The following is an 18,379-nucleotide window of genomic DNA, read 5'->3' on the forward strand; positions in this document are numbered from 1 at the left end:
GTATTTGAAAAATAATGTGTTTTTTGAACATTAAAGCATGTCAACATATTCTGTTACACCAAATACACAAAATAATGATCTTTAAAAAAGCATCATATGACCCCTTTAACATGGTAAACACCACAAACTACCTCTGATTAGTGATGCAGAATTTGTGCAGAATCTTCTTTCTTCTGCATTTTATATCATAGCTTATCTTGGTTTTCACTTTTTCTAAATCCTAAAAGTTTATTTTCAAGCTTAAATGAAAAAAATTAATAAAAATAAACATTGGACTCCAGTGTGTATATGTCTATGTACTAATACAGAATAATGTTTTGTGAGACTGAGCAGAGATATGGCAGTTACAGTGACATATAGAATGGGTACAGAAAGAACGGTTACAGTTCAAGCTAACACTTTGTAGTTAAATGGCATCCTCTGATGGACCAATATCGAACTGCACAGAGTACAAAATCTGAGACTTTTTGTAGGATTATCCTGCCTTTTAATTCTAAATATTATTTTGTATGTTTTCTTCCACTAATACGAATCATGAAGCACAAATGCACTTTGTTTTTAGGGGTGATACCTGGAGTTTGGCATACTTAAAAGCTCCTATCGAGAAATACATTTAACCTGACAGAAATCTTGTCTTTAGAGAATAGATAATATCTTTGAGATTTCAGATGACCAAGTCAAGTATAAACAGTACAAATCCTCATAGATGTAATGTTTTATTTCATGCTATGACCAGCATCATTACACATAATTACACAAAAGAAAATAAGAGGGAGGCACATTAATGAAATTATATGAAATATATAAATATTTGGTACAATGTAAATACAGTATGCATTGTTCCATTTCCATTCAGGGAATTTGATTTGATGACCAGATTAATTCAAGAGGTAAAATATGTTGCTTACATTCATATTTTCTTTTCTGCTTGAGGCCAAAAAAAAAAAAATTATATATATATATATACACATATATATACATATACATATATATATATATACATATATATACATATACATATATATACATAAATATATACATACACATATATATATATATATACATACATATACATACATACACATATATATATATACATACATATACATACATACACACACACACACACACACACACATATACTTTTTTTTACACAACAGCATGACCTAAGGGACTATGCCATCAGATAAAGACAATTGGGACCACATCATTAAAAAGGTGGGAAGGAAAATGAATGTGCTTTGGTTTCCTTCAGATATTTCACCTGAAATGTGAACATTATTTTTTTTTTTCCAATGAAATCATTGTATAAAACACTCTTGGTAATTATCACAGGCATGGCAGGCCCTAATATCACATTCATAGAGATGATTATGAAATATTGCATAGTACCACTGTTCATTTGATATCCAACATTGTGCTAAACAACAGTTTATAACATATGCAGAAAAAAACAATTTAAAATAGCATTACAAATATTGATTCAAGCATTTTACAATTTTTAAACCCACTAAATAGGCCTTTTAAGGTATACAGTGTCAAACCCTCACAATATACAATAGAGATAAATCCGTTTTCCTTTATGACATTTAATCTAAGCAATCGGCAATTTAAACTCTCTTTGGTGTCTTTTCCTTGGCATACAGCAGATATTATGTATAATAGCCAACCTGTACCATGTGCAAATCTGCAAGAGTGAGATACTGTAGGACCCTTTCACAAGCACAAAAGACATGGAGATGCATTCCTCTGTATCTTTACATGTTCCTTCTATCCTTTCTCTAAACCTCTGTTGCCCGCTCTAGATCGGTCTTTCTATTATTCCAGTTCAAACAGTGCTGGCAAACCTATCACCACAAAATCCCACATTCCAAAGCATCTTTCATATTCCATTTTACCCAGACATATGCAACAATGACTGACAAAGAAAAGCCCTTAGAATAACACTAACACATACTGCTTATTTATGTGCAGCTTAGAATCCAATCAGGAACCAAGAAGATACTAAATCTGCATCAATCAGTGTCGTCAGTTCAACCTATCATTTTCCAACTAATCTAAAATAGTCTCTGAAACTTGATACAGCACCATCTGCATTTAACTTAACCTAAAAAAAAAAAAAATCAACAAAAATAGCTTCAAACAGCATTGGTTTCAAATAATAGTTTCTGTGGGCTGTACAACAGCTTCTGATACATAAAGGACAAGGCCTAGATTTGCAAGTTATTCCTTGCCTTTTTCTCTCTTTCTGCTTTTGTTATTTTTGACTGTAGAACAACTCAAGACTCGCCAGTTAAAAGAAAAAAGAAAAAGTACCTGAGAAAGGGAGCAAGCAGGGTAACTGACGGACTAAAGAAAGAGAAGATTATGTGATCAACAGTCGCAAACTTCTCCACACATACAGTGGGTACGGAAAGTATTCAGACCCCCTTCAATTTTTCACTCTTTGTTATATTGCAGCCATTTAAATGATTTTAGCAAATGGCTGCAATATAAAAAAGTGAAAAATTGAAGGGGGTCTGAATACTTTCCGTACCCACTGTACACACAAAAAAAATTACATTCGATTTCATCATAATGTACCTTGGCCTAGTTGGTTTTCCAGTTCTACTGCCCTCGGGATTCATTGTGGAATACAGCAGAAAATAGTAGTTTCCTTTCTCAGTAGTATTGAGTAGCAGGTAAAAAAAAAAGTATTTGAACTCTACAGAATAGTATCACTGAATAAAGTCTACTTGATGTGCAGTCTGCCAATGGGGATTTCCTTTGAATGCAATTGAATTTCGATTTTATATGAGTCGCATAACTAAAATCTATCCTTGCCCGCTTACTTTTGTTCTCCCTGACATTTGTGACACCTGTGAAACTCATACAATCCCTCATTGGAGTGTCAAGCAAGTGCTTTGATTGTAGTCAGCCTGGTTGAGCCAAACAGAGGGAAGAAAACCCTCTGTGGAGACTCAATTTTACTATTTGGTGTGATACAGTAGCAAAGTGACATGACTATGTCCTCTGTAAGTTCTGTCGTATAGGGTTTATGTCATTTACACCCTGGGCAGCATGTAAACCAGCTCAGTCCACTTAGTAGAACTTGTCGTCAATGCGGAAATGCGGGCGTGTAACGTCATCTGGGTTGAGGAAGACTGAAATAGACTTGCCAGGGTTTTCTGTCACCAGCTGTTGTAGACGCTGTGCTAGCCGATCATCCTGTGGTGATCCTGCACCATATCCATGGCTAGGTGATGATATCCCATGGCCATTGCTCGCAGCTACTGCGGCCTCACGTTTGAGCTGGCATGCCTGTTGTGCCTGCTCCAAAGCTACTCTTAAGTGCTCTGCGGGATCGGAACGTAAATGTGCAAGTTTTCGTGCCACTAGCAGGGCAGCGCTGTCCGTGAGGTGCTCCAGCATGTTGCACTGGGGGAGGAAGTAATTAGGACTGTTTTTGCCCAGAATGCAGTGAGCCAAGTCATCAAGTAGACCAAGGAACATCCGTGCAGGAGTCTCGTGATCTGGACAGCTAAGGTAGGTCGTAGGCAAGCGATCACAAGCCCAAAACATCAAGGTACGTAGGTGGTAGAGGCTAAGGCCAGTGCGAGGGCGAGCTAATAGTCTTGACAGTACAGCTTTAGCTGCTTGGAAGGCTTGTGCCATTGGGTAGGGCACGCATTTCTTTAGCTGAACCTCACTGCGGGAGAAGGCAAGTCTCCATTCGCGGTCAGGTCTGGTTGAGGGGCTGGCAGCTGGAGAACAACAAGGAAGCAAGTAGAATCCGCTGATGGCCTCCTCCTCAGTTATTTTGCCATCCCAGAAATGGTTGGTCGTGAGCCAGCTCTGTGCGACAGCCGGCCAGCCGCGAAATGACACCACTGGAAGCAAGTCGTAAAGGATACGGCTAGTTCCTGCACTGAGAATCAGCGTCGTTAGTGGACCATTCCGCTCCACACGATCAGGAACAGGAATCCCTCTTTGAGGATTTCGCCGCAACTCTTCCACCGCCGTTCCAACTACACTCCAGAACCAGTCAGTAACCAACAACGGAGAGAAGTAACATCCATCTAATGACTGAGGAGGCTGCAGGGATGGGATTGAGCCTCGTACTGCATCATTTTCTTCCTCCTCATCTTCCACATCTTTGTCTCTATTTTCCTCGTCTTGACAGCAGATACTCCAACGCGTCTGCATTGCAGGATCGCAGAGGCGAAGACTCAGCCACGAATGGCACGGTGGGGAATGCCGCATGTCCAGTGTCATGGGCTGATTGCGGTCATGCAGTTTAAGAGCAGGCACCAGAAGAGTGAAGTCCAAATCAAAGTCAACACCTTTGGCGTAGTCACCTAGGTCCTCTGGGTTAAGGTCAAGAACACCTTCCCTGGCCCCACCTGATAGCAGCAGGTATTCATTGGCAACCGGCAGTCGCTTGTCTACCTTCTGCACCAGGCCTGTGAAGATGAAGAATATTCATGACAAAAAGAGGTAATATCACCTGTCTTTAAAAAGACAAATGAAAGGGTAGGTAGACATTGAATGCGAAGGAGTGAGAGGAGAGGGCAATGTTATCATACGTCTAAACAAATTAAAGGGACAGTAAACAAAAACAAAAAAAAAATTTTCATCATTTATTATGTTGTTTGCATGTTGTTCCAAACCTCTTTGAGTTTCTTTCTTCTGTTGAACACAAAAGATGATATCTTGAAGAATGCTGGTAACAAACAGTTACTGGTAGCCATTGACTCATTGACATTTTTTTTTGCCATACTATGGAAGTCGATGGCTACCAACAATTGTTTGGTTACCAACTTTCTTCAAAATATCTTCTTCTGTGTTTAACAGAAGAAAGAAACTCATACAGGTTTGGAACAACTTGAGAGTGAGTAAATGATGACAATTGTAATTTTTGAGTGAACTATCCCTTACTGCTGGAAAATTCTGAAAAAAAAAATTATTAGTGACTTACAGCGTCTTATAAGTTCTTCTTTTAACCAACTGCCAAAATATATGAAGAAAATATTTTCTTACATTATTGCTCCCAAGGAAAGTGCACTAATAATAATCTTCACCCTACTAATGAGGAAAAGCATCACCTGGCCGAACTTCCTGACCTGTTTGTGTCTTGCTAAATGGCCAGAGGTGAAATGAAGGGCAGAAACATTCAAATGTGCAGCCCAATGGCACACAACTGATTATGAGCAGGACTCAATTTAAAGAAAATTCCTGGCATTTAGATAAATTTCATACTTTTAAATCTGTAAGAATATAAGGCTGTAGAACAAACATTACAGATAATTTTTGTAGAAATACATTAATAGTCTCCCTCAATTCTGCTTTTCAATTCAAGCCATTGCTCTCCTTTTCAGATGTAACCCAGCTCTATAATTCTTTAAAATGACCATCTTGCCTTTTAATATTTTATGAATGGCAGAAACTTGTCTACACATATTTATTTAGGATTATTTACCACAAACTAATTTTATTTCATTTCAAACCACTGTAATGAAAAGGATGCTTTGAGAGGACGACAATTACTGAATACTGCAAGTATAGCTGCTATATGGATGTGTTACTTAATCGTGCTTTAATGACCCATAATCTGAAGACAATCATTCACTAGAGAAATAAGGAAAAGAACTGTCCTCGTGCTGGGGGTGTTAAATTCATGCTGTCCAACACAAGCAGCAACGACTTTAATTACTAGTTTGTTTATACAAATGAATTTGTTACGTTCATTAGTCCATAAAGCAGAAGCCAACAGCACCTGGTGCATTTCACTCATCACTCCCTCATACGTTCAACATTGACCACTTGAAAACAAAACAAAAAAAACTAATGCCTTCAATACGAAGCATCACTCTCCATGACAGATGCCAAAGGGAAGCTGGTTAGCATACATGTGTACTAGTCACATATCAGAGCCCAGCATGCACTGCTGTCAAAGCATGAGTTACACATAGGCCTAAGACTTTGAACTCATTCATTTGACATTTGTGATGTTTAACTTAAATAACTGTAACATTACGGATTTAAATAACACAAGATGCACAGTGATGATGCATGATAATGATGCAATGTAATCTGTCTGTCCAAGCACATATACATTATCATTAATGTGTGTATACTGTATGATGGATGAACAACCTTGGATCCCATTTAGGGCTGCACGATTAATCGAATGCGCTTGTCATGTGCATTTTGTTAAAAAAGTCGGTTCTGTAATCAGCAGGAAATCATCATCACGTGCTTTCAGATGGAGCAGAATTTACAACACATAGCCGTAGTTCACTGACAAGTTACGCAAAAAAAAAAAAACCCAGACGATTTTATTGTGTGATTCTGAAATCGAAGAAATCGTTCGCCATAATGACAGCTGTTTGCATAGCTTCTCAGTGAACTACGGCTCTGTGTAGTAAATGCTGCTCCATCTGAAAGCATGTGAAAATACCACATTTAATAACATATTTTTACTCCAAACTCACTTCATAACGTCAGTCGAGTGTTTGAAATAAATCCTTCTGTGAGATGATCTGGCTTCTTACACAGAATAAGGCCCGCAACATATTTCATATTATTTAAGCAGTGATAAAGGCATTGCATTATAAATATACTTTATTTTAATGAAAATTATGCATTACATTTCTGGTACAATTTTGAGATCTGATGTTCATCCAATGACAATGCACTGGGTCGGCTGGCCAATCAGAGCACACTGCGCTTTTCATAAGGAGGGGCTTTGTAGAAATCAACATATTTTAGAAAGACTGGGCACAGAGGAGCTACAATGAAAATGTGTTTTTTTTTTTAAAGCATGCTAACACATATATATATATATATATATATATAAATAAATAATTATCTTTGAAAATAGCATCATATGACGCCTTTAACAAAATGTTCCCTGATAAATAGTAAATTTATTACATTTTAATTTGTTCTGATGAAGGAAGAAAAAAAAAGTTAGCGAAAACCAACACGACTACACGAAAAGAACAATACAAATATTTACAATTTAAAAATTGTTTATGGTGTTTGTTGCGGGGACCCTGTGACCTTCACTCCAGGACAACAAAGCTGAATGTTTTTTTTTTCTACAATAACAATGATCTCTTTTGCCATTTACATTTTTAACACTGTTCCGATTTTAATTAGCTCCTCTGGGAGAAACACGTTTGCAGGATTGTAGTGAGTCTAGAGGCTGGCACGCAGACGGTATGTTAATGTATGCAGGTCATGGAAGCGTGAAAATAGAAATCATGATGATTGCTAAAGGAAGCAAACAACAATGCCAATTTAAATCAAGGCACATGCTTTACATGTATCTATTCAGGTCTTCTGAAGTGAATTAAAATCTAAACCCTGATGGACAGGTAAGGGTCACCAAAACTAGATCATCAGTTTTTCATTCATACATAACGAGGCAGAATTTTCTAAATGAATGCTAAGGAGCACCCTACCTAGCATAAAAATAAAAAGCTTTCTACCCATCACTCTCAGTAGGTGTGTGATGGATGTTGCTTTGAAAATGTCTGCATATTTTTAGTGAGCAAGAGATGGAAACAGCAAGCAAGAATAATAAGTAGGCTTTTGGCTGAACATCAAGGGGTTAAAGACGAGAGGAAAAGGGAAATGAAAGCAACAGGAGGCAGACAAAAAGAAACACAAGAGTTACACTGGGAGGAAAAATAAATAATTCAACCTTGTCAGTAAACAAAGGTCCAAAAGTAAATCCAAGTACTGTATCATTCACAGGTAACAATGCAACATGTGAAACAAAAACAGAAGAGTGGAGAAGAGAGGAGGCTATGGCTAAAAAAAACAGCAGGTCAGGGAGGAAAAACTGAATGAGAGAAAAAGATAATTTTTCCAGCATTTGACAGGATTATGTGAAGCAGCTTCAGTGATGTTTTTAAAGAACAATACAGTTCTGCAAATCTGTCTCTCCCTCACTTATGTCATACAAAAAGGATGACATTTATTGTGTTTACACTGTGGCAGGGGAGGGCAAGAAATGGGTGTTGGGGGAGGTCTGGTGTGATGTACTGAGGGGGGAAAACAAACAAGGGGAACTAGAGACATCTGCTGGACAAACAGCTTCACGTGGCCCAAGCTCTGAAACAGAGGCCTGGATAAATGAAGCTTATCAGTACAATAATAATCTCAATAATCTTGCTTAAAAACTGAAATTTCTGGCCAGAAATGGGATATTTAGAAAATTCATTTTCCTTTTCATTCACATCCTTTTCCTGAATGTGAATAAGAATATTGAAGATATTTGCATGTTGTATATATTATTAGTATTTTTTTTTTAAATGTTATTAATATTATATACAGATAGATAAACCGTTACTTAGACTTGTGTGTGTGTGAGAGAGAGAGAGAGAGAGAGAGAGAGAGAGAGAGAGCGAGAGAGTGAGAGAGCGAGAGAGTGCGTGAGTGAGTGAGTGAGTGAGAGAGAGAGAGAGAAAATACACACCAATTAAAAATTTTTGACTATGTTCTGAAAAGACAGTGCCAACTTTCATCTTCATTATGAAGTTGACCATGCCTAAATAGTTTGTTTACTTTATTTATATAGCACATTAAAAACAGCCACAAGACTGACCAAAGTGCTTCACAGTAAGAAACGTCATCATAAAATTTAGTAATACAAAAACTTTAACCAGAAAATTAAGACACAAATAGGAAATACAATTGGCAAGAATATAGTCCTAATAGGCCAATGAAAACAAATGGGTATCAATGGGAAAATAAACGTATAACAAGGTGATATTATTGTTCTGACTTTACTCAAACAACTACAGCAGTAATATAAAGATGTTTGGAGGACAGCATTAACATTATTATATTTATGTATGCATGTACACGGTGATATTCTCACCCAGCATATTAAAGATGAAGTCTTTGGCCGTGTGCACCTCGAGCGCGGTCTGGTCTCCGAACTCCTCCTGTTCCAGCTGCACGAGCTCCTGCACCTGAGCCGACAGCTGCTCCAGAGTCGTGCCCGAGCGGAAGTCCACCTCGGACCCCCGCTTTACCGTCGCTGGCGCACGCAGGGCCACGGCACTCATGAGCGTCTCCATTGAGCATTACCTGAGAGAAACCACAATATTCCCAATACTGTCACAAAATCATCACACGTATCAATATGAGTATCAACGACTCGCAATAAATGTATGAATTTTAATTTTAAAGGGGTCATATGATGCGATTTCAAGTTTTCCTTTCTCTTTGGAGTGTTACAAGCTGATTGTGCATAGATAAGATCCCTGAAGTTGCAAAGACTAAAGTCTCAAAACCAACGAGAATGATCTTTAAAAAAAGCATCATACGACCCCTTTAAACGTTTTACGCCATCAAGTAATAAGCACACTAAACCGCAGATGCAGAAAACCCGTATTTACTCAGTAACTTTACCACTAATTACCCCATCTCAAACTCAGATTAATTTTTAATACCACCTAAATAGTTAAACGCAGGTTAGTTATTCATAGCGGCTGAAGCGGAATATAGGTCAGTGGGCAGATTAATCAGCTAAGTTAATTAGCCAGCTAATGTCTCTTTAGCGAGACATTACTACTGAACTACTTGACAGGTCATTATTATAAACGTAGCAACACCTCTGAAATATGTCATCTAAACAAGAATTCCACATGACGTATTATATGAGAGGGAATAGATTATTTTCATGAGATGCGTGAAGATCAAGCAGCCCAAATGAGCAGACTAGCTAACGTGCTAACCAGCTAAACTTCACCAGATTCAGCGATGATATTCATTGTTTATAGTGGACACACACCCTGTTTTCCGCTGGCTCGGCGCACTCTGCCTTAGACCCCGGGTTGTTTGTTGTGATTTCTTGTCTGAAACAAGATTTCAGCTCGCGTCATTTCCAACAGGTCCCCCCCTGCGCGCACCTTCCCACTGGCAATACTTTCCCCGGAAATCACGGAGCTCCACCGAGAATCCTGGGATTAGTAGTGCTTTTAACGGGACACAAATCTATCCAGGCCATGAGCTTTAGGTGCAATTATACATACTATATTATATGTGCACTGATTTATGTCTCACAATAAACAATCGACGTTGTTTTAACGCTGTTACATATTTAAGTTCTGCTATTTTATTCTATTCTATTATAAACATATCTCTATATTTTATTATAATAATTTAATTTAATTTTGAAACAAGGACAGAAATGATCATTGGTAAAAAGTGGACACCCATTCCTGAAAGGCAGCTATATATACACACATTATATATATACACACACACACATATTATATGCTAATATATATATATATATATATATATATATATATACGCACAGTATATGCTATATATATACAATATATGCTATATAGCAGAATTTATTTGAAATCTTTTGTAACAAATGTTTGTTACAAATGTAAAAAGTGGTATAAACGTATTTTTCAAAAATGTCAAAAATTCAAATATTTGTTACAAAAGATTTCAAATAAATTCTGTTCTTCTGAACTTTCTATCAATCAAAGAACAAAATGAATCAGTTTCCACAAAAAAGAAGCAGCATAATTGTTTTTAACATTGATAACAAAAGAGGTTTTTGCACACCAAATCAGCATTAGAATGATTTCTGAAGAACCACGTGACACTGAGGACTGAAAATTCAATGTTGCCATCACAGAAATAAATTTTTAAATACATAGAGATAGAAAACAGCGGTTTTAAATTGTTAAAAAAAATATTACTGAGTGTTATAGTATTTTTAATCAATGCAGCCTTGGCGACAATATGAGACGACTTAAAAAAAATAAAAAATAAAAATTGAAGTTGTATCTTTATGGGATTTTCATAACAAATATTGTTCAAAAGCAGCTTTAATACAGTCTTGGAATCTTCAGAGAGCAAGATAAAGGTGATCGTGAGGAGAAACTCCCGGGAAAGATACAACATTTTCATAACATTATTTTTCATAAAACTGAATGCGGATTTGTTTTTACTTCTGTTAAAAGGTAAAGGCTTTCAACACAATGCAAGTATAAAGACAATATGACATGAATTGCAATTATTTGATTAATGAGTAAACGAAGTATAACTTGTGCACTTAAAAAATGTATGATTGTTTTGAGGTTGCTGAATGTTTTCCCCAAATCTGGAGTTTTAGGTGGTCCGCATTTTTTGTTTTGGTGATCTGGTCTGCAACATGAAGAGGTCCGAGAACCGCAACTCTTTTGAGGACACAAGCTTTTAAAAGACAGACATCATGGACTCCAGTCAAATACTCGCGACAGCTTTTAAACTCCTCCTCTCCTCGGCTCGAATACTTTTTTCCAGGAGGTGAAAAGTGATCAAAAGATTTTCAAAACCCTCGCCAGCTCTCCCCGTCCCATTCCAACCCCCTCTGCTGTGGTGTCACCTTGAAATACCTCCCCTTTGAAGCAGCATCTGAGAGGCTTACAGCACAGATAATTGATGCCGTAGAAGAAACGGAGGAGGCCAAAGACAGTGAAGTGCTTTTAATTCTTCACTTCCGCAGTATCATTCTCTCTGCACCATCCCCAACAGCTCTACACCTTCTAATTAACGACTGAACCCTGTAATCTAATGCACATATAATTATATCTTCATTTATAATACAAAACTCTTTTGTATTCAATTCTTTAATCAAGCTTTTGTACTAACAAGATCCACTTGCCTCTCACACAAAACTGCAGTGGCCATATTTATGGCCCAAAAAAGGCTGGACAGCAGTTCAAATGAGATTTTAACATTGAAGAATGTTTAGTGACAGCTTTTGAAGCAGCACATTTTGGTGCAGGGGTTGAAAAGAGACTGACATGTTGAAATTGTTTTAGTAATCTTCTGTGGGATGTGTTGATATGATTGGCACCTCAAAAAAGGGAGCAGGAAAGAGAGGGTTTGAGTAATATCAGTGTGTGTGGGCATTTCATTCAAAGTTAAAAAAAAATCCTAACATCCCACACCTTCAGATAACGCCGCTTTCGACAACCGGGGTCGCACTAAATCAGACTGGAAAATGAACTTGCACTAAGGGTAAATGCAAAATGTCAGTTGGTGTTCAGGGGAGGAAGTTAAGCCACATGAATGCCGACAAAGAGAGACTTAAGCTCCCATGAGTCGCAATTAACAATACTGCCACTGACCGCTTCTTACCCAATTGAAGCAAAACCAAGCTAAAAGTTGCTTGCCCACAGCGTTGCCCCTTAGATGCTGGTTCAAACACAGAAAGATCATTCAAGCACGATGAGAATTTAATGACCGAATGACCACAGGGCCACTGCAATGTATTGGTTGCTTTAAACATTGATTTTTACTGGCTGCATCTATCCAGACAGAGCCAGGGAGGAGACACTTAACACGGCCTCATGAAGCAGGGCGCGATACGCCTTTATGGATTTAACGAGGAGACCCTGATCTGACTTCAGTAATGAGCGACTGGTGGAATTCCCAGCACTATTGAAATGTCAGGGAGGAGGAAGAGGAAACAAGGAAGAAACTTTTCAAAACAGGTTTCAGTTTGGTGCCATACAGACACCAAAATCATACCCAATTATACATCCATAACTGAAAATGCCTTTATACTGATCAGTCCTTCCAATATGAATGTATTTCTTTCTACAAGCACTGAGAAATGTCTTATTCTTCCATCAGCATGGTGAGGAGGGGACTGAAGTGGTTTGATTGCCTTGCCCTGATTTGCACGGCTCTGCTAATAGCCCGAGTTAATGAGGGTTTTACGAGTGGTGTGATCACCTTATTGGGATGTGCGGCATCAATAGAAGCCTCTCGCCTCAATAGAGTTGGCTTATGAAGCTGCCCTTGCAAATTGACCTGAGGATTTATAAAGCAATTTTCAAAGGTCCCCAATCCAGCTATGTGCCGACAGACACAGGCCCTGGAATTAGAACCTCATTGGATTTCACTATTCATTTGAATAAAATAAGTTTGGACACTGGAAGAGCTAAAAGTGAGTTTGCCGATAATGGAATGCTTTGTACTGTCATACTTACAGGATAAAAGCCTGAAGGCTATTTAGATCGTTGACCTGGGAGAGTTGTTCAGAGAGATATTTCCTCCAACATCAGAAGGTCAAACTGGCAATTAACTTTGCAGACAGCTTTATTTTTTCAAACAAAGGAAAAGTACGTCCATACACTTTCAAAACATGAACAAACCCAGAGTGTGACTCATTCACTCTCGGCAATAAGCCATAAACGAAACCTTCTCAAAAGTTTTTTTTCCTATGCTGACAAAATAAAGATGCCTGTGACAGTGTGAAAAAAAAAAGAATTATGTTTGATCCCAAAGCCTTATCATCACTTTCCAGACATGACTAAAAATGGGGTTAGATAAAATGTGAAATTCTCCACCCCTCTCTTCTTCATCCCCCCTGTGGCTCTTCTTTTCTTGTTTAAATGACAAAACGGCTCAAAATTTTTTTTTCCTATGCTGACAAAATAAAGATGCCTGTGACAGTGTGAAAAAAAAAAAGAATTATGTTTGATCCCAAAGCCTTATCATCACTTTCCAGACATGACTAAAAATGGGGTTAGATAAAATGTGAAATTCTCCACCCCTCTCTTCTTCATCCCCCCTGTGGCTCTTCTTTTCTTGTTTAAATGACAAAACGGAACAATCTCTGAGAACGTTGAAATCACAGGGTCAAGGTCTGCCAAATTGCCAAATGGGGTCAAAGTTCAAAGAGCCATCGCAGCCCAGCCAACGATGAGCAATGAGCCTCCAATTGGCGCCAGCTTGCTGAAGCTGGGGTCATTGGTTAAGGCCTGGTGGTAGAGGGGACCACAAAAGCAGCCCATGCCAGCGAGGAGGACTGCACCTGCCTTAACGAAAAAAGTAGTGCGTTAATTTATGTGATTGCAACTGATTTGTTCCTTATCGAAGTCATTCAGTTCTCAATATAAACTCTACTTAAGCTTTGGTGCTTTATTCAGTTAATTCCAAACCAACAGACATTCTGTTCTATGGAGGTCATCAAGTAAATGGTAGAAATAGAGCATAATGAGTATCATTCTTCTACTATATTCATTCACTTGGTATGTTATTCAACCTGACAATGATTAAAAGAAGAATGGGTTTGTTGTGTGAATTTAGACATGGAAATTGATAAAACAGGATAGATTGATAATACATGCAGACATGGAAATTAAATAGGGTTCCAGGTGTCAGGTTTGATATCAGTGATGTTCAGTCATTAGATACTGTCACAAATCAGTGACATTTGATGACGTTACTGACATTCAACCCAAAAGAGTGGCAGATTAACATGGGCTGCATCTGAAATCACATACTTCACTATATAGTAGGCGACTAACAGTTTGTGAAAAGAGATGTATGTCCAAATTCACAGTATTCACAAAACAGTAGGTGAAAAATACCCTCAAAAATTACCCCGAAAAATAACTCGTTCTGGTGAGATTCTGAAGTACACCTCCGATGGACACTTTACTATCCCGCCACGAGGCCATGGGAAAGGATTTGTGAATGGCAGTAAAGTGACTCAACTGATGCTGGCGGGTGATATAATATTATATATTCTAATATATAATGTATTGCTTAATATATAAATATATAGTAAAATAGTATGTTTGGATTACATTGACACTACACACATTCATACCATATAGTAGGGCTGTGCGATATTAAAGAAAGATGCGATATACAATACGATAATGCTTAAAGTGCCACATGCTCAGATGAAACCGTTTTACTCAGCTGTTGTTGAGTCAGTTCTGTGAACTTCTATAACTATCTTGTGTCATATATATATATATATATGGTTATTTGTATGTATGTATCAAGAGTTCCTGTAAAACCACAACAAATTCCTTGTGTTTGCGCACACTTAAGTGGTGAATAAAGCTTATTCTGATTCTAATAAGAAAGCACCCCTACAACAACTTCTGAAAGTGAAAGGTAGTGTTTTACTCAAGCATTACATAAAAATGTAATTTTAACATTAGTGTAATCATTTTAACACGAGTTTAGGAACTGAATAATAAAAAGGAAAAATAAAACACTGCGTAGTATTTACTCTTTGAATTCAATATGCACTGATTCTTATTTAAGCTACAAAAGTTATTTAGGTAAGAGCAGTGAGTGATTTTCTCTTTGTCTTTTGTTCATGGCCCCAAATAATGCAAGCTGTAGCGATATGCATATTGCGATATGTACATTTGTGATATTTCGATATATTGCGCAGCCCTACCATATAGAACATTTTTTTAGCAGTCGTGGAGTAATTACTTACTTTAAGTACCTACTCAGAGAATATGCGATTTCAAATGCAGCCATGGTCCAGATACTGTAACTAAACCATTATAAGTGGTGAAAGCATGTTTCTCTTCTGAAGGCCATTTTAAAGAATCCAAGAATTGTAATGAAATTATTCTTTTTTTTTTTGTTTCACAGAAAATGTAACAGCATACGGGTTTGCAGTGACATTATCACAATGACATTATAATTCATTATCACAGACAGATTACAGTTTAACAATGCACAAAGTGCAGGGGGCTTGTATCACCCACATACCTAAAAGGATTTATTTTATGATGAGAGGCTGACAGCGCATTATCCTGCTTTTTACAAGGCTACTTAGCAAATAAATGATTAAATCGACATGATATATTGATTTGAATGATCTACTATTTAATAATGCGAGAAACAAGAGACCACAGCGGGATAGAAAGCAGAGAGACATAAAACACTGCTATTAGGAAATCGGTTGCCTGGGACAACTGCTAATTTATACAATTTAGAATAATTAGACAATATTACATCACAGAATACTGCCACTGACCAATCACAATAAAATATCGCAAACAGCCATATATTTGACAGGTATATAGTAGACATAAGGGTTATAATTAGGGCTGCACGATAAATCGAAATGGAATCGAGATCGCGATTCGACAGAAGCTGCGATTGTCATGCCTATCTTTCAGTGAAGCACGGTTCTGTGATCAGCAGTAAATCTCCATCCAAAGGCCAGAGGGCGCTCTCGCGCTAAAACTCCAAATACGCCTCGCAGAAGAAACCCAGAAAATGCCTATCGCTGCAGCTGAATAAACAACAGAAGATTCAACTGCTTTCATTGATTCAATGTGACTAATAAACACACGACTACTGCTGATTACAGAACCGGCATTACTAACAAAATGCGCATTACAATGGCATTCGATTAATCGTGCAGCCCTAGTTATAACGTAAAAAAATTAATTCAGATAAATTTGGGACACTTTGAGACATTTAGGCTAGGTGACTGGATTTACCTGAAATCAGCCTAAATTTGAACAATATCATTAATCATTGTAGTTATCATAACTCCGATTTCAGCTGAAAATGTTTATGTTAATGTAAAAATGATAAGAGGCGTTTACCAGAGCAGGTTTTCTACAGCGAGCGGCTCCTAACAATGCCAGACTGTGGTAGATGTGATACTTGTTTGCTGTATCATACAACTGAAGAGACAAAAAGAACGGAAAAAATACAACATGGGCTAAAATTTTGGGCTAAAAGTGTTGCACCTTGTCCTAAATAATAAAAAATAAATATGAATAATGCATGACATTCAGAAGGTTTCCTCTGTTTTAAATATCAATAATGTAAGTTACATAGTGAAAAACTTGGTCTATTACTCCCAACCCCATACTATGGAAGCCAATTTCCACCACACACACAAACAAACAATAAATAAATAAGTAAAAAGTTGACATTATGAGATAACTCATCATAACTATGAGACAAAAAAAAGTTATAATCATGACATAAAAAGTCAAAATTATGATACTAAGTCATAACTAAGATAAAGGGGCGACATTTTGACTAATAATTATGACAGTAAAAATGTCTGTCATAATTATGACAAACATTCTTTCAGAGTTTTGACTTTTCATGTCATAATTATGATGTATCAAAGCATTTTTTTTCTACTGTAATTTGGTGGAAACTGACTTCCATACAAAGGTCCTCTCTGTGTACAAAACAAACCAGTTTGTAGATAATAATTTCGTCAAGATGATCAGAGTGACACAGCAACAGAACATAAATAGCCAAATATACTCACCTCTCTCTGGTAATCACTCGCTTCGCTGCGTCTGAATCCTGCCCAGGACAGAAAGACACGAAAAAGTTGCAGAAAAGCTTTATAAAACTTTCAGAAAACGCTCACTGGCGTGCGCTCGGTCGCGTTCGACCTATCCAGTGCCCCGTAGTGTAATATTTACAGTAGTCTTAACGCAGCAATCGCCTGACGAGACCCATCAGCCAAATAAAACACAATCGATCAGAAAGGAGACCTACCGTGAGCACCATATGCACCTGCTGCGACAGCAAGAGCTCCAGAAATCCCTGCTAACCTCTGGACCAGCGAAGCAGCGTTCATGACTCCTGAAATAACCAGGGAACAACTGTAAGCACATGCAGGAAACTGATGTCATTACGGATCTTCTTCTTCTTCTTCTTCTTCTTCTTTTAAATTTAATGGCGGTTGGCAAACCAACTTAAATGGTGCATTCCCGCCACCTACTGGATAGGAGTGTGGAGCGCATAATGATTGGAAGTTTGAGAACTATAACCAAAAACAAACAAAAAAAAAAACAAAAAAATTTTTATATATATATAATATTTTTTCTTTTTTTTTTTTCTTTTCCTTTCCTTTCCCTTTTTTCCTTTTTTCCTTTTATAATACAACGCCAATTATTCCTGCTTTATTTACTACACCTGTATCCTAAATTCTATTGATCAGTCTTGTTTCTTTTAAGAAAATTATTAATTCATGAAATATTCTTGATTGCTTTGGGCTATTTCCTAACAGAACCTGAAGTGACAAATTATTTATTCCGAATGATCCTAAAGCTTGAATTAGTTGAAATCTTGCTCCTTCATATGCAACACACTCTATAAGTACATGTTCTACTGATTCTGCATGACCACATTTGTCACACTTTCCAGTTTCATGCTTCCCCATTCTATACAGACACTGATTTAACAGACAATGTCCAATACGCATTCTTGACATTAAAACGTCTTCTTTCCTGTTGCCAAACTTTCTTCTTTCTTGACCTACTTTCTCTTGAACATGATGAAAGTGTCTACCTTTTGTTCCACTATCCACTCGCAACTACGAGCGCTGAGCCAAGATGGCGTCCAAAGGCACGGTTTCACGTCACGTGAGCGTTGCGATAAAGCTCTTCAGTGAGTTAGTTAAGATTCAACAAATTATGCAATATGGTAAGTACAACAATTAAAATAGAATAATAAAGAGTTCTTTGTTTAAAATAGTACACTTTGCGGAAAGGTGTACTTTTTCATTCAAGGTCACAGAAACACTTAGGCCTTAATAATATATATATATATATATATATAT

General features: G+C 37.4%; 2 protein-coding genes across 2 annotated transcripts; both read right to left on the reverse strand.

The window, feature by feature from the left end:
• Positions 1 to 2,610: 2,610 nt before the first annotated feature.
• On the reverse strand, positions 2,611 to 9,994 carry tmem102 (transmembrane protein 102). The gene is made up of 3 exons (XM_016448756.1): positions 9,791 to 9,994; positions 8,873 to 9,084; positions 2,611 to 4,442 (listed from the first exon to the last, which is right to left on the reverse strand). Exons 2-3 carry the CDS (start codon positions 9,072 to 9,074, stop codon positions 3,082 to 3,084), a joined length of 1,563 nt encoding a protein of 520 aa, XP_016304242.1. The 5' UTR covers positions 9,075 to 9,084; positions 9,791 to 9,994; the 3' UTR covers positions 2,611 to 3,081.
• Positions 9,995 to 13,443: 3,449 nt separating this feature from the next.
• tmem256 (transmembrane protein 256) lies at positions 13,444 to 17,453 on the reverse strand. Its single transcript, XM_016448735.1, has 4 exons — positions 17,314 to 17,453; positions 17,078 to 17,115; positions 16,392 to 16,472; positions 13,444 to 13,835 (listed from the first exon to the last, which is right to left on the reverse strand). The coding sequence occupies exons 1-4, from the start codon at positions 17,393 to 17,395 to the stop codon at positions 13,692 to 13,694; spliced, it is 345 nt and encodes a 114-aa protein (XP_016304221.1). The 5' UTR covers positions 17,396 to 17,453; the 3' UTR covers positions 13,444 to 13,691.
• Positions 17,454 to 18,379: the final 926 nt, after the last annotated feature.

Source organism: Sinocyclocheilus anshuiensis, unplaced genomic scaffold, assembly GCF_001515605.1.
Source record: "Sinocyclocheilus anshuiensis isolate Anshui unplaced genomic scaffold, SAMN03320099.WGS_v1.1 scaffold960, whole genome shotgun sequence".
Classification (NCBI taxonomy): Eukaryota; Metazoa; Chordata; class Actinopteri; order Cypriniformes; family Cyprinidae; genus Sinocyclocheilus; species Sinocyclocheilus anshuiensis.

What these genes read in the sequence shown, in the direction of transcription:
- tmem256 (XM_016448735.1), bottom strand. Translation starts at nt 17,395, where the DNA reads ATGAACGCTGCTTCGCTGGTCCAGAGGTTAGCAGGGATTTCTGGAGCT. An exon ending in AGGTGCATATGGTGCTCACG is followed by an intron (nt 17,116 to 17,313) that starts GTAGGTCTCCTT and finishes TGTCCTGGGCAG; the next exon opens with GATTCAGACGCAGCGAAGCG. An exon ending in CGAGTGATTACCAGAGAGAG is followed by an intron (nt 16,473 to 17,077) that starts GTGAGTATATTT and finishes TTGTCTCTTCAG; the next exon opens with TTGTATGATACAGCAAACAA.
- tmem102 (XM_016448756.1), bottom strand. Translation starts at nt 9,074, where the DNA reads ATGGAGACGCTCATGAGTGCCGTGGCCCTGCGTGCGCCAGCGACGGTA. An exon ending in CTTCATCTTTAATATGCTGG is followed by an intron (nt 4,443 to 8,872) that starts GTGAGAATATCA and finishes TCATCTTCACAG; the next exon opens with GCCTGGTGCAGAAGGTAGAC.